This window comes from Phalacrocorax aristotelis, chromosome 24, assembly GCF_949628215.1.
Source record: "Phalacrocorax aristotelis chromosome 24, bGulAri2.1, whole genome shotgun sequence".
NCBI classification, from domain to species: domain Eukaryota; kingdom Metazoa; phylum Chordata; class Aves; order Suliformes; family Phalacrocoracidae; genus Phalacrocorax; species Phalacrocorax aristotelis.
Window position 1 is genome coordinate 1,541,579 of NC_134299.1, and position 16,329 is coordinate 1,557,907.

Sequence of the window (16,329 nt, forward strand, 5' to 3'; positions counted from 1 at the left end):
CGCTGCCATTCTGGCGAGCGGAGCCGTTGCCAGGTGCCAGCGCTGGCCGAGAGCTGCCAAGGGCCCGGGGCAGCGGCAGGGCTCGGGTGCTGCGGCTGAAGGGCACGAGCTGTTTGCGGTGAGGATTTACCGTTCGTTAAACCTCTGCTTTCCGTGGCCTTGTAGAGCAGGGTGGGACCCGCCGGTGCTCGAGTCACCTGCAGGACGGCACGCTGGGGATGCTCCTGCCTCGTGTCGTCTGTAACTGATGTTGATGCATTGCTTGAGGGTCTGCCATTCCAGAGAGACTTTATTAGGTAACTTGAATAGTTATACATGAATCATGCTGTGTAACACTCACGTTGTCAGCACAACAGCTGTATTCACCTGTTGCAATGCATTACCTCCTCGTGTAACAACAATGGCACATAAAACCTAACAGGCAATATTGAGGCTAACAAATCCTATACCTGTATCAGAAGTTACTGCTTAGAAAAAACCCGTTAAATCCTGTTCCTGGATAAGCCTGTTTAGCCCCTGCTGCCATAACGGGGGGGCAGACAGCTCCATTCGTGTGCGCGTGTTAGAAGAAGGATAGACGTGGGATCTGTTACCAGAACATGAATGAAGGGCTAAGATAATACTGAGCAGCTTTTGATTTACTCTGAGTTTTGCAATGAGAGTTTACACTGTGAGCACTGCAGAGTGCATGCAAATGAGGGCAGTATTACCTGCCTCTGTCTGGGTTGCCAGATTGAGGTTTAATGAGATTCTTTGGTTTGTCTTGTGTCAATCTGTTGTATTTAAGGGAGATTTCTTCCCTCCACTTTATTTTGCCTTTGATGCAATTTTGCAACACTTCTTGTATTCCTGAAAAGGTCTTTTGGTGTCTTCAAAAGTTTCTCAATGCAGCTTTTCTGTAGACAGCATAAATGATGGTTAAACCTAGGCAGATAGCAAGAGAAAACAAGCAAGTGTCGTTGCGGAGTCAGAGAGCAAGGGCAGCAGCAGAGGAGCTCTGAGAGTTGTCTTCTGTACGGTAGACCACAAACACCCAAATAAACCTTCTCCTGGAGCTGGGGGCAAGCCGGTGGCTCTGGGCTGGGAGCCTCTGGTGCGGGCTCGGCTGCTTGTCTTCATAGGATGTGGAGAGATCTTAATATTTGTGAGTCGGCCTTAAGTTTGGGGGTTCGGTGCAGCCCTTGCTGCGGGCTGGCAGGCAGACGTGCATGGAAAGCCTCGTTTCCTGAACCCAAGGGAACAAGGTTAGGCCAGGGTGGCACCCGGGGGGCCTGGGACGTCCCCAGCCCAGAGGCAGAGCTGGCGCTGCCTCAGCTCCGCTGCACAGCCCTGCAAGGACAGGCCTTTCTCAACCTGATTGTTTTTCTGCTAATGAGATCTCATAACTTTTTCCCTTCCTTGTTGTTTTTCTTCCCAATCAGCGGAATAAACTCTATAAAAACGGTATCATCCGTCTTAATTATACCCAAGTTTGTTATGAGTGTGAATTAATAGACTTTATCTTGGCATTAGTCAGAAAGCATCGGCCTCTATTTCCCTCTTGAATTGCACTGGGGTGTTTTGTTTTTAAATATCCTGTCTGTGAAGCTACTGCTGGAGTTTCTGGCTCTGCCTGGGTTCATCTTTTATAAGCCTCAACCTTCCTGATATGCACCTTGCTTACCAGTTCAGAGTTGGGTACCTGCAATTGCTTGCATAACGAGGCAGGTGTGAAGAGAGAACTGAAGTGTTCCCGTGAACCGGCTCACTCAGAGAGCTGGCTTCGTAGGTGCAAGCGTCCTCGCTGGACGTTGCGGGGAACGCACAAATATTTAAACAGCTGCTTGAGAGCAGCACAGCCCAGTAAATCACCCCAACAATTTTCTTCCGTTTCTAAATTGAGAAATATAGCAGAGCACCCTTCCAGCTTAAAAACACCTTCCTCCAGATTGCAATGATGTTTGCGTTTTATAGAAAACTCTTTATCAGCTCTTCTGTGTTTTATAACAAACGGTTAAGCATGTTTCGAGCCACGAGCGATAGATGCTACAGCTGGTTACGTACATGGTATTTCTGGATATGAAAGGTCATAGAGGAGAACAGCCATTTACAGCTGTAGCTCATACATGAAGTGTAATTGCAGAGCAGGAACCTGTGCCGTGCCTGTGGCCGAGGGCGTCCAGCGGGTCAGGTGCCCCTTGGGCGCAGGCGGGGATGTGGGGCCCGGGGAAACGCCCGGGAGCTGCTGCAGGCGAGGACCGAACGCTCGGCGCAGGCTGGTTGTGCATAAACCTGAGCTGTAGGTGCTGGGGACGTGCTGGGGACCGTGTGTTTCACATCTGCAGGTTTGTAAAGTCGGTTTCGTTCCCTCACGGTGACACGAACCGCTCAGCTCGAGCGTCACTTTGCCCGTGTCTCTGTAGGGACCCTCATCAAACACGCCCTGTTCTGTCTGCCTTTTGTAACTGATTCTGTTTGTCTCTTCTCTCTGCCGTGAACAGATGAAATCGTCCGACATCGACCAGGAATTATTCACTGAAAGTTACTGCAAAGTGTGCAGCGCTCAGCTAATATCCGAGTCCCAGCGCGTGGCCCATTACGAGGTAGGATGCTCTTCGGTAGCTCTGCTCTGTCCATCTGTATCCCCGCTGTCGCTGCCTCTCCCAGCCGCGCGTTTTACAGGGTGCCATCAGCGACTGCACTCCCAGCAAGTACCTACGCCAGCATTTCAAAGTTCCTCTCTGAAAACTCAAGGTTCAAAAGACACTTTTTACTGGTGGCACCTTATTCTGTAAATGGCGTCGCTGCAACATCACCTGCTGCGTGTCTGGTTGTTTCTTCTGTCTAAAGTCGCAGAGTCAGGCTGCGATTTGAACGTGACTGAAAGCTAGTTTTCAAAGAAGCATAGTTAGCAAGGAGCTCAATTAAGAGTTCAGCAAAACGAACGTAAGTTTTTATATTAAATGTGCTGCACTGTGCTTTGCTGAGTTGGAATCACTGATTGTGCAGAGAATAGATTAATATTTGTGAATGTGCTTAAGCACTTAAGGGGTAGGCAAGCAATAAACAATTAGAAAGGATATATTATTAGAGACATGTTAGAAACACAATTAACAGCACTGCATATCTTCAGAACAAAATTAAATAAATTCCTATTAAACAAGGGAGGAAATTACTGAGGGATATGCTGCTGCGAAATCCTTCAAGAAAGGAAACCCACTGCCTGTCCATGCCTTGGCACCCGCTCCCTGCGGCACGGGAAACGTGCACCGAGCGGTTCTGCGGCAGCGTGGCGTAGATCCTCGTCGCGGCGAGGGGCTGTCTCAGCGTTAACCCGACAGGAGGACAGGAACTTTCCCATTCGTGTTTAGATGAAGAGGAGGGTGCAGGATCACTTCGTGCGAGGGTTGTGCACGGGGGATTAGAGCACAGTCGGTCACCCTTTGCAAGGTTTTAATGGCGCGGGGAGCAGGGGACCGTCGTCCCCTGGTGACGCCCGGCCGGGTGGTCAGCGCCGTGCGGGGGAAGGACGTGTGACACTGTCCAGTGTCTCCTGGAGGACCCCCATTCATGGGGGCTGCATGGCTTAGTTGCGTTTTGCCCCTGCTTTTGAATACACTAAGGCTATCAGTGTCTGCAGTATTTCCACAAAATCAGAATCTGTGCTGAGAGGTGTGGAAGATGAAGTTTCCCCAAACTTTTGCTCTGGTTTGCGTGTTCAACAATGGATATGCCGGGGAGACATTTCTGTCGGTGTGGCCGGTGGGAGACATACAAGGAGCTTAATCAATGTACAGTATCCAAGGATGCTGTGCCGCATTAACAAACAGAGCAAACAATAACGCACAGTTACTGGTAAGGCACTTTACATGTTTGTTTTGGTGAATTTCTCAAGACATCCCCTGTAAACGCTCCTCTGGCTGCCCTTGGTGTGCAGCAGAGATCCCTGGCAGCCGCTGTGGAGTCTAAGGCTGCAGTTTTAGGGACGCCTTCCAGATCTTGATAATGGTCGATGCGGATGCCAAATCTTGTCTACAGGAGGCAGAAGCAGCGCTGCAGAAACGGGAGTAGCGCCTGGTGAGCAGTGGGGTGCTCAGCCAATCTCTCCTCTTCTGTGCCTGTAATTGTAGGTATGAGCTGAATCATTAATTCATAGGAGATGTTTTTGAAATGTGGAAAACAACACGGTTTTCTGTTGTATATTTCCAGCGCGAGGTGTTGTGCTCATTTGTCATCCCCCGTGAAATCCCAGCAGACGCTGTAGACGTTCGGCACCATAATGTCATTTCGTAGCCTTGCCTGCCGGGTTGCATGATGCCATCAGAGGGATGGGGAGAGCGAGCCGGGCGGGGGGACTGGCCCAGCCCCGCCAGGGGTCTCCTCTGATGGCCCCGGAGATGGAAGGTGCCCCTGTGCCGCGGCGGCACCGTGCTTTGCCGTGTCCCCACAGCCGCCCCTGCTCTTGACAGGGAGGCTCGGCGCTTTGGAGCGTCTGCTCTGGGGTGTAACACAGGTTCTCCTCCTACCCTGGTCCCAAGAAACGCGCGGACACAGTGAGGGGGCTGAAGATCTGCCCGAGGTTTGGCGGGGAAGGCGGTGCTGGGTGACCGGCGTGCCGCCAGGAGCCCTCGCGTGGCGCAGCAGAGCCGTACCCTGGATGTTTCCCTCCGTGAGGCCAACGCACGGAGCCTTTGGGCTGCCGGCAGCTCGGTGCGGCATCGAGCCTTGCGGGGGAGGTTCCCGAGTCCATGTGCTTTGACTGCAAATGTGAACGGAAAACCGCTCTGCAGCGCTCCCAGCTCCTTCCCGGCACGAGCTGGACTGAGTTTTGAGAGACCCAGGCAGGTAATTTGTAGTGAGTCCCTTGTTAGGTGAACTTGGCCCCTTTTTCTAGTCAGACACCGGTCAAGCAAAGTGCTATTTCCCTGGGTGCATTAATCATGGAAAATCATTGGAGAATAATTTCTGCAAATAATTCTTGCTCTGATGCTGTTCCATAGGGAGTTTGGTCTGAGCATCTGCCCCGTGAACGGAGAGGGCTGTTCCCTCTGCCAGGCACGGGCTTGGAAGGGGTTTCTCTTCCCTGGCCAGAGGAGCAGATCAAGCCTGTGGTCAGAATATTCACTTTTATAACACCAGGATTCACAACATGACTGTTCTCGTACAGAATTGTGGTGTTGAATGTATCTGAGCTCCATCCTGCCTGAGACGGCCAGCCCTTGCTGCAAGCCGATTAGTTAATAGCAGGAATGTAAATTCACTGTTTCTTCCTAATTAAGAAGTAGCTGGTCACAATTTTCACACCTCCCCCCACCCCTTTCTTTTGAAAAGCACGGTATGGTCAAAACTGATTCTTTTCATAGGGAAAATATCAACTTCAGAAGACAATCTTCTGCAAATGCCTTTTCATTTAATCTTCTAACGTTACTTTGTTTCAGCTGATTGGTTAAATAAAAAAATACCGTCAATATCAAAGCACCCAATAAAAACACAACATAAATGAATGTTTTGCACAGAGCAAAACTTTTCATTTTGAGTTGACTAGAACTTTTTGGGGAGAAGTGAAACACTGCAAAATACAAGCTCCACACTGGTGTGGTGCCTGCAGCTTAATCAAAACAGTTCAGCGTCTCTCCGCCGCTCAGCGCGCTGGCTGGCGTCGGGCGAGCCGCTCTCGGGCAGCCTGGATCCCCCCGTGCTCCTCAGCATTGGTTTCCTTTCGTTTCCTGAAGGAGGGACCGGCCGACGGGGAGCGCCCGGGGCCAGCCCGGCTGCCCGCGGCGCTGCTGGACGCCGGCGTCGGCGCGGCCCGGGTGGCTGCGGGGCTTCGGGGGCTCTGCCTGCGCCACGGAGCCGCGCAAAGGGGCGTGCGGAGCTTGCTGAGCCTCACGCTCGGGGCTGGCGAAGGTACCTGCAGAAGGCTGGGCTGGAAACCAGCAGTCTCAAGCTCCCGGACCGTGCCGGTGATGCCTCTTCCTCCGTGCCTTGGCTGGTTTTAGTCAGCGGTGGAAGGGCACCCTTACTGAGCCAGAGCTTAGAGAGAAAGGGAATTTTTCTGCTGCCTCTCTAGCGCAGCTGAATAAGATCTGCAGCCTTTGTGCCAGGCACTGGAATCTTGGCTTCTTTGTGCATGCAAAATAAGACATTTCTCTGTAAGAAAATAGAGGGAAACAGCGTATGAAAGGGGGATGTTTTTATCTTGCCAAACAGGAATCAGTCAGTTCCAATCACTGTCTCATCTCCTTCTCCAAATCATCAACCAAGAACTCTTTTCTTCTACACTACTTTGCCAGGAATAAAATATAATTTGATATCAGTCATGCAATATTAAGCGGTATTATTTCCAAGGGCAAGTGTAGTGGAAAAATGACAGAAGAATCAGAGTATTTGCAGCATATATTTGCTTCCAGCTTGACATACAGCAAAATACTGCCCTTATTTTATGTGCTTTGTGCAATTGTGTCTATGGCTTTGTCTGATATTCTGCTGTGCCTTTGCTCTCCTTTCCATCGCTGTGAAACTGCCCGGTACTGCTCTCCTGTCTAGGGTTCTCCCTAGGGCAGAGCTGATCTGAGTAGCTGCCCTTGGGGTATCGACTCATAATGAAGTCGCAGGTGCCCAAATGAGAAAATGCCTTATCGAGCTCTCTGCGTGCTGCGATGCTGAGAGTCGCGGGAAGCTGCTTTGAAGATACCGGTTAGCTTCCACGCAGCAGTTAACAGGTGAGACGGATCTTACTGGTTGTTGTCAATGCCCCAGAGATTGTGCATTTGAATATTTCAATTCTTAAAGCAAATTAATATCTTAATTTGTCCCCTGAAGTATCGGAAAACTCTCTTCCCATGTCTGCTACTGGAATAAAGCATCCAAATATGGATGCTTGATAAAATCCCTGCTAGGTAGCAGCTCGCTGTGCTGCTGCGATGTGCCAAGCATTCCTGATGTGCGCTGGCTCTCCCTTTCCCCCCCAGGAGGAACAAAGATGAAGCGGGATGAAGGATTAGACAACGAATCACAAAAAAGGGCAGAGGGATGCAATACGCTCCAGGCGGTTGCTGACTGCGTCAGGCAGGTGGTGGCCAAATGCGCGGTGCTGTCTGGTGGAGGGAGGGTATTTCGAGCCTCTGCTCTCGCTCGCCCGCCTGCTGTCAGGCGTGGGGATGACTGGCAGACCCCTTCCAGACCGGACACTTGGTCTGCACGAGGTTGGGACCAGCCTCATCCTGATGCTCTTTAACTGTTGCCGGCGTGGGCTGGCTCCTGCGGCGCACGTGGAGCAGAGGATGCCCAGCTGTGCCGTGGCAGCTCCTTCCTTGGCTGCCACCTCCTGGGGCCGTGGGTGGCGGGGAAGGCGGGGAGGGTTGGGTGCGTCGCGAGGGTCGCGTCTGCCGGCGCCCTCCTCCTGGGGCACCTTCTGCGCCGGCCACAGAGGCGGGGAGCCTCTTGCAGACATCGACCTTTTTGCTCTGCTTTGATGGCACAGACTGTGTGTGTCTTTCGAGCACAACTTTGAAATGAAGGGATTGATTTGTTTTTAAATGACATTTGTGGGTGGGAAAACCAGAAGGCAACTACCGAGCGTCTGCACCTTCGCACAGAGCCCATTCTGGGGAGACGGGAGAGCCTGTCAAACGGCTGGGGTTCAGAGCACGTGGCTCGTGCTACAGCAGCTCTATCTGCCATCAGGCTCCTGTGACTTCTATCAACAAACCACCACTATTCAAATGCCGTTGACCCCTCAAAAGTATTGCAGAGAATTAACCGAGGCTGCTGCCCGGCAGTCAGAAGCCCTTGCGGTTGTGTGGCCGCTTTACCAGCTGCTTAATATGCTCAGCAACAGCTGCTGCCCTCTGCAAGGGGAAGAGTGTAGGAGGAACCGGAGAGGGTCAGAGGGCACCAGTGATCTGGGAGGAGGCTGGTGCCACAGAGTTTGCCAAACAGGAGGAGGCGAGGAATCAGACGTACTGTACTTGCTGCAATGCAACTGAAAGTCTGCGCCCCAGAGGAGGGTTCTTCCTTTTCTCCATTTCTGCATCTCGCCTTCCTCTAGAGCGGAAAGCCTCTCTGCTGCTGGATGCTCTGTAGATCATCTGTGATTGAACACTTCTTTCCAGCTCTGTCTTTGAGAGAGGCTGTATCAGTCCCTTTGGTGAGCTGCGCCATAAATTTTAAAAGCTAAGCTTTCTTAGTTAGCTACAAGTCCTCATTTCTATATAGAAGTGTACACAGCCATTAGGAAGATGTTACCATTTATTTTCAAGTTTCTCCTTGAAAATCCTGCAGGAAAATCACCAAATATGCAAAGTTGCTCTCAGATTCCACCCTGAGCTGCATATTCATCACTGCATTTGCTCCTTAAGCTGCTGTAACACTTTTCACCATCGTAATCTTTATTGCTTTAGGTGTTCAGGTGGTACTTTGCTTTTTCATTTAAAATGGAGAAATACACTGGGTCTGTAGGAAGAGAAGCCCAGGAAGGTGTCGTGTGAATGTTGGCTCACCTTGTGAGATGAAGGGTGATGCTTAAATGCTTGTGGTGGAGCCTGAGAGGCAGGGAGAGGGCAGAGGCAAAGTGTATTAAAATTAAAATGCGGAGGAAACTGGGGAGAACAAATAAAGTGCCGTGCCCTTTGGCTCGTCTCTGGAGCCGAGTGCTCTCTGGAATTTCTCACCCTGTCTCTGGAGCGAAGCGGGTGAGCAGGATCGACAGCCTCATCAATACTCCGTGTCTGCACGGGGCTGGAGTGGTGCTCGGGTTAATCTGCTTCCAGTTGGGCCGTCCTCTGGGAAGCTGCATAAAATGATGGCTTGTCTGAAGGAATAATAAACATTGTTTACTATTGGCACATTAGTGCCTTAAGGATCAAGATGTGTGTGCTCGGAAAGGCAATCCTGTGTCTGAAATTTTAATGCAGTGGAAGAGCATATACTCTATTTAACAAACTAAATGCTGCACTGGAACACAAGGAGCTGGAATATTCTGTCTGGTGCCAGCTCCCCGGACGAGATGCTGCAGGCATTTCCAGGATGGAGGGGCGGAAAGGATGTGCTTCAGCTGGAAATAAAGACTGCACAGGGCTCTCATGTGTCGGGGATTCTGCTGGTGTTAGCTGTGTATTATCGAAGGGAATGCTAACGTTTGCTAGCAGTGCCCTCTCATATCGCAGCTCCTTACCCGCCGGGTTTTGGCTTGCTTTATTGAGAGTAGCCCGTAAATACTTCAGAGGATGGAGGAGGTGGGGACGCCCTACCTGTTATTCCTCTGTCCTTCCCCAGAAATGATGAGCAATCTGCTCTGTGGTGGAGTACTCATGCTGTATAGTTTTTATTGGCTGCTCAAACATTACTGTTATTCTGGAGGTTATGCTGGTGTTTGGTAGGAGAACCTTGGCTTGGGGAGAAAAGGAAAATCAGGCTAAAGAAAGCTTTTTTTGTGGTTCAGTTGCAAAGGTGACGAAGGCACTGTTCTGTTTTTCGTATGTGCACATATAGACCTTCTGCAGATTGCCTCGGTACCCAGTTCGCGTGGTGCTGTCTAACTGCAGTAATTAAAATATGTTGAGGTAAAACATGGCCACACATGGTACATGAGAGAGATACGTGGATGTCGGTGTTTTATGGTGAGGTGCCCGCGCTGCCTCTTCCCTTCTCTGCATACAGTAAGTATTCACCCACCAGGGCAGCATTAGCTGCTGGATCACAGAGTGCTTCAGGTAACCGGCGTAGATTAAATGGTGTTTTACAAGGCTCCGCGTTACTATGCTGCTGTCAGCGCTAATGGCTAAACATTATTTTTAATGCACTCCGAGTGTCAACATCTATCGCTAAATAGCAGCAACAGCAGAGCGGGTAAAGCCCTCTCGTACAGCTCCCTTGCAAGGTACCTCTGTGCAGAGTCTTGTTCCTGGCTAAAAATAGCTGGAGTTCAAAGGTACCTTCAGAGCCATGGTAAAATCCACCAGGGATGAGACCCTGAGGTCAGCAGTAATGGAGAGGCACAAGGGATGTCACGTTAAGCCTGCGTGGAATAGAAGCGATGAAGGTTGCCCTGTCACCCCAGACAGGCCCACGCTGGCCTCGTCCCCAGGAGAAGTCCCTGCAGCTCTCGCTTTCCCGCGGCAGCCCCTTTCTGCTCCCGGTGCATCGGAGGGCACCCGTTTGTTCCAGGTATTCGCTCTTGCTTTTCTTTAATATTTTAAACTTGTGACCCGTGTTTGGATTTGGGTTCCAGGGGTTTGAAAGCAGAGTCTTTAATCGTTGTGCGTTGTGTCAAAACCCGCCCCCGCGCTGTGCCGGGCTCTCAGAAGTGACTGGCACTGACGCACTTTAAAAGTGATTTGCTTCAGACACGTAAAGATGGGACGGGAACACGGCAGCGGCGCCGGTGCATGCCGCCCTGCGGAGCGCGGTGCCGGGCGCCTTGTGCGGGGGGGGCCTTACGCTTGTGTTATCTCTTCTACTGCCCACTGGAGAGCGGGATGTCAGCTCTGTACCAGCAGCGAAGTTTGTCCGCGCCTCGAGCGTCGGTACCCAGCGGCGGGGCGGCCTGAGCTGAGAAACCCGACGCTTGGCTGCAGGCGAACAGAAGGGTTTGGCTTGCTGAGCGAGGCACGCTCCAGGGGTTGCCATCCCACTCGCCCCGTCCCCGCATCCCCTTTCCCTTGGCACGCTCCCAGGGAGTTGCACTGCCCGGAAAAATTCCCTGAGCGCCAACGCAAGAGTAAGTCCACGGTTGCTTTAGCTTCGGTGTCAGATCCACCTGCAGAAGTTTGAGGACGTGAAGTGAGAAGGGGCTTTCGGTGCGCTTGGGGAGGAGCAGAAACCACTGGGCAATCCCAGGGGGTCCTGGGCGCTGGGAGGCAGGTCCGTAGGGCACCAGCAGCCTGCGAGCCAAGTGCTGAGCCCTGCTGCTGGTGCCACGCTGCTCCAGCAACAGGCTGTAAAGAGAGTTATTTTCCTCTCCACAGGATACGCTGTGGTGTGTAGGACAAGAGGTACTTTGACTACAGTCAAAATCAATATAGGAAGCGGTAAAATTAAAGATCACATAGCTGAAATGGTGATTCCCGAGACAGAAGATTGATGCCTTGCTGTTCCGGGGGTCTGCAGGTATCTATCAGGTGGAGAGAGCTGCAGAGCCAAACCTGGATCTGTCTGGATCAGCAGCTGCGAGAGGGCAGGGCTGGGTCCCGGGGGTGGGACTCGAGCCGTGGGAGATACCCTGTAGGCACCCGTGGTACCCACCCAGCCTGGGTACCAGTGCCGCCCGCCTGCTCTGCCTGTGTGACGGGGCTGTGCCAAGGGCAAAAACCGAACGCTGTGTTTTCGTCTCCGTTCAACAAGCGCAGTTCAGAAATCCTTTTCTTGAGGGGCCTCTCGGCTGGTGGTGTGAGACCCTCTGGCCCTTCGCACCTTCGAGCGCAGCAGGAGGGAGGAGGATGGGAAAGGGTGTCTCTGGGCTCCCCTGGCGGAAACGCGTTTCGTGTGCCCACGGGGACTCTGAGCTCACGCTGGAAAGGAGGATCTAGCTGGTGAGCCTTTGCTCTTACAAAGGTGAATGAAGCAACAGCAATGTTGATTATGATTAAAGTTGTCAGGCTTGGGCTGGACGCCTTGACCCCGTGCGACTGCAGAGCGGCAGACAGGGCAGCCCCCCTTACCCCCTGCAAGTTGCCGCCTTTGGGCGCAGCTTCTTGTTTTCCTTGGAGCTTCTGAAGTCTTGTTTTTGCATTTTTAAAATTGCAGCGATCAAGATTTGGGGGAAGCTGCTCCCAGCCGTGCACACCCATGTCGGTGTCCCTGGTGAGGTGGTCCACGAGCAGGGTCAGCTGGGTGAGCAGGGAGAAATGGTCACGGATTTAGAGAAAACGAAATGAGCTAATGGTTGCTTGGCTGAATAGATCATCAGTAATTGCCCTTATGCGTAAGCAAATCAATGTCCAAACTGGTAACATGCCTAATTGTTGCTTTGAAGAGGCAGCTTCACGGGGGTGAAAATTTAGCTGTGTGCAATTGGGCACGACGGGCACGTATCTGTGTGCTGAGAAAGTCACAAGCATGAGTAGATGCTTTTTAAAAAATTAACTCACAGAGGAAAAAGGGGAAGTGGCTAGAAATGACCGTAAATTATAAATGAGGCTTTGCAAAAATTACAAAGGGAGAAAAAGGACATTGGCACCCAGCAGCGTCTGGAATAACAGACGGGAGTTTGTCTCTGCAGCAAACAACGGGGATCTTGACAATAGTGTTTGCTGGTCGTGTGGGTAGAAGAGGCAAAAAAGGGAAGGCGTTTGCTGAAAATATTTCTGTCCTCTATTTAAAAAAAAGCAGAGGATGTTGTTATATCACAGAACGAGGAATAAATTGGTTCTGTTCCAGTAGAAATTTGGAAGTTTGTTAGGCAGTGATTACTAAGGCTAGCTTGTTGGTTTTTTGGGTCGGCAGGTCCAGTAATTTGCAAGCAAGTGCTTGAAAAGAGCTGGCCATGGTCTCTGCAGCGCCACTGCTGAGCCTTCATGGGACTTGGAGAGCGGAGGAAGCTCCCAGGAGGAAGGCGAGCGCGGAGCCGGGCACGGCAGCACTGGGGGACGGCTGCGGGGAGCAGAGCCCTCCCAGCTTGGCGTGGCTCCCGAGCAAACGGGCCCTGCAGGGGGGCTGGGGTACCTACCTTCAGGAGGACAGTGTGACTGTATTGTGCGTGAGGTTTAGAGAACTGGGTGTGGCCCAAAAGGCTTCGTCTCTTCTGATGAGATTACAAGTAGGGCCAATAAAGATGATAAAGTTGGTGTGATCATATGACTGCATGTTTCATGGCAATTTAATTAAGAAACTGCCAGCGTACCAAAAAATCAACACAGTACACACTAAAAGGATTAAAATCCAACCACCAGGCTTCTGAAAAAGCATTTACTGCAAACTAAGAGAAGCCACAGCCATGACAGTTCCCTCCGTCTCCCACCGGTGAGTCCTGCGGGCGCTCGGCACGGCCGCGTGTCCCCCGGGGCGGGGGGTCTCTGGGCTCCGGCTGGAGAGGAGGGCACAGAGGAGCGGCAGCGAGAGAGGAAGGGCAGGCAGACTGAAGACATGATGCTGCCAGCAGAGGAGTGAACAAGCAGATGATAAAGGGAGTGATGGGGAATAGCGAAATTAGATCAGATGCGAGAGCAGCAGAAACGGTTGATTTGAACCTGGCGAGGTGCTTGGGGGTACGGGAAGAAGTCCCTCACAAGATGGTGACATGTTTTAGACTGTCAGGTCAGCTTAAATCAGTGGTGCAAAGTGGGAGCAGAGCCCGGGGCCACTGCAGGCTGCCAAGCTCCTGCTGTCGGGGGGGCTCCCCACATCGCAGGCAGACGTGGGAAGGAGGGGTCTCTGAGTGTCTGTGCAGCCCAGCGAACCCTGGGCTAAAGCCTCCGCCACGGACTTCTGGCCTTGTAAGGAGAGACGTGCCTCAGTCCCCCCCGGGACGGTGCTGCTGTTGGTGAATCTACAGAGATGCTGTTAAATTGTGATGGCGGCGAGCAAACCCTCCGTGAGCCGGGGCGAGCAGGGCGGCAGCGTCTGAGACCAGCTCGGCCGTGGCTCCCGGGGTCCCGCCAGCTGCCGCGGCTCCCACAGAGACGTAATTGTCTCCTCTCGCCACGCCGCCGCTCGCTCTGGGCAGAAGTGTGCTGCAAAACTTGATTTATGCAAAATCAAATTGCGTTTCATAGCACAGTTTAGCTCTGCTTTGCCCCTTTATGTTTTAGGGTTGAATTGCCAGAACTCTGCTGCCTCTGCCACAGTCCCCTGTATTAAAGTAGATTTGATATCGGTAGAAATGATCCGTTTATTTACTTTTATTGATGAGCCTTCTTGCAATAGCACATGAACTTGCAATGCAGAAGTCTGCAGTTGCTATATGAAAACAGGCAGTTTCTAAGCTTCCCTCCCCTCCTTGAATAGAAAGGGTTGTTTTTAAAGCATATAGTGTTAAGCTTTTTCACTTACATTTTCCAGATACTAGAGACAGAGAATTTAAGTGAAAATGTCTTCGGTGTTACACTTTGTAAGGCTACAAAAGCAACATGCACAGGCACAGAAATACCCTCTTAGTGCACCTTAAGATAAAGCTGTGGTGGCTCTTGGTAAACAGGCAGGTAACTCCAGAGGCAGTGCTCTTGTTCCAGACCAGGGGCTTACAGATGTGTCAGGGTTCTGTCCTTTCTAAGGCTCGTACATGTGGTGAGACGGATCAAAATGGGAGCTGGACGTGCCCTGGTCCCACTTTATCCTGGTTTCCTGACTCCTGTAGGTGGGTCTTCCTTTGGCCCCTTTTCCCTGTGTACCTGTAGTAACTCGGATGGCGGTTGGTAGCGATGCTCAGCTGGCCGGGCCAGCCCCTGCTGTGAGCTGTCCTGCCGGGACCTGCGGCGGGTCTTGGGCTGGGCTGGAGGGCCGGGGAGCCGCGGTGCTCTGGCAGTGCTGGCTGCCGTGCCTCCGCTGGTCTCGGACACCCTCCTGGTGCTGTGTCCTCCAGAGCTCCTTCAGCCCCGCGGGAGCTGCGGACGGGGTGGCGGAGCCTGGCCGGAGCTCGGGAGCACGGCGGGTCCCGCCTGCGCGGCTGCGGTGCTGCCCATGGGGCCGCGCCACCCCCTCCCTGGCACTTGCCCTTGTCGCGCCTCCGAGCTGCAGATTTCAAGTTGGGTCGTGGAGGGGAAAAGATAACCCTCAGGGCTGTTTGCAAGTAGCACGCCAAGAATAATCACCGTGCTCTTGCCTTGGTGTTAGGATGATAAATACACATGTAAACGTAGAAAATACCAGAGATAAAGCGGGTGACGAATGGGCTGTGCTACCTGCGCTTCCCGAGAGGGAATGAGATGCTCACCGCATACTTGCAAAGGCCAGGGATGATTTTAAGCTCTGCTTTTATAACTGTAGGATAATAAGGCTGCATAAGGAGCCATGTAGTTTTAAATTATGCCAAACATAAGTTATTTCTTTATCTTAGCTTTCATAAATCCAAACAAGTGCATAAATAAGGGTGAGAGGAGTTTTACAGAAGGTTGAAGCTTCGCTGCCTTTTAATGCTGACATTTGGACATCATTTATGGCGCAGCCGACTGCCACAGAAAAGAACACTAAAAATGATTACTGTTAAAATCTTGCCTTTTTATCTTACAAAAAAACAATGAAAATCCCACAAACTTTTTAACCTCTAAATTCAGCAGGCGATGCTGCTGTGCGAGCAAGCGTCACGGTGTGCTGGATTAACTCACCCGCGGGAAGAGCCTCGTGACGGTGGGAAGGATGACTTGAGGCTGGCTGGCTGCTCCGAGGGGTGTAAATGTTCAGGAACGGAATTCAGCTGAAAAGCTCCGGCCGCGTAGCCTCTCTGGTGCTCTCCTCCATCCAAAGCATGCGGTGCGAGGGACCGCGGCGGCTTGTCCTGTCCCCTGCCCTGTGCGAAGGGGCCGGCCGTCGCCCGCCTCCCCGCGCCCTGCCCGGGGCAGGGGCTTCCCGCGTACGAACCTGCACGAGGTGAAACCAGCCGAGCGTCCCTTCGGGCCGCCAGACTCCTGAGACTGACTTTGCACATCCGTCCTTTGCATTTCAGGCGTTTCTTTTGCCGTTTCTTAATTACGCCGTCACTCTCTGGACTGTTAATCACTGAGAGCTGAAGCTTTTGGGGTTTCCTGCGCTTAGCTCTGACTACAGCAGGTCACATTTTCTAAATGCGTGCAGGAAGGCACGTTAGGGAAAGATACTTGACATTCTTTATCTTGACTGATTTGCTCCATTAAAATGAAATTATTGCATAGTCACGTTTCTGCATACAAATACGGCTCTCCCCGAATTTAGCTCCAAGTTCACACCACAGGAAAAAAGAATGTTCCAGAACATGCTAATGATAATTTAATATTTTAAAATTGCAAATCTGTGATCTGAAATTATAATATTACGGTGCCGTTGTTCTGCGCGGCAATCAGAAATGGAGATTCAGAGGAAACATTTGCATAATAATAGCTGCCGTGCATGTCTGGGCTCGGGATGCAGGTAGTTGGTAGTTGCAGTCTTCCCCCCGCCCTCACATCTGCTGAAAGTCAAGAGCTGACTGTAAGTTAGTGTTTTGAAGGTTTGTGTCCATGCACCTGCTGTAGAAGCTTTAAAATCTTCCTTTATGTTTTGCAAGTCACACGGGCTGCTTCGCCCGTCGATGGTGGCATGACCGCCCCTCCTTACCCTCACCTGCTGGTAAGCTCTAGTCGTGCCCGACGGCAGCGTGGAACCCGTGCTGCCCGGCGTGTCCCGCGTGGGAAGAGTCTCCTCCGGGCATCCCTCAGCTCCTCCTGATCCCTCTGCAAAAAT

The 16,329-nt window shown here is 51.9% G+C and overlaps 1 protein-coding gene across 1 annotated transcript in view; it reads left to right on the forward strand.

Annotated features, from left to right (window-relative positions):
* ZMAT4 (zinc finger matrin-type 4) overlaps positions 1–16,329 on the forward strand; it is a 70,737-nt gene that overhangs the window by 17,076 nt on the left and 37,332 nt on the right. The window contains 1 exon segment of the mRNA XM_075074671.1: positions 2,481–2,582. Coding sequence (XP_074930772.1) covers positions 2,481–2,582 — 102 coding nt within the window.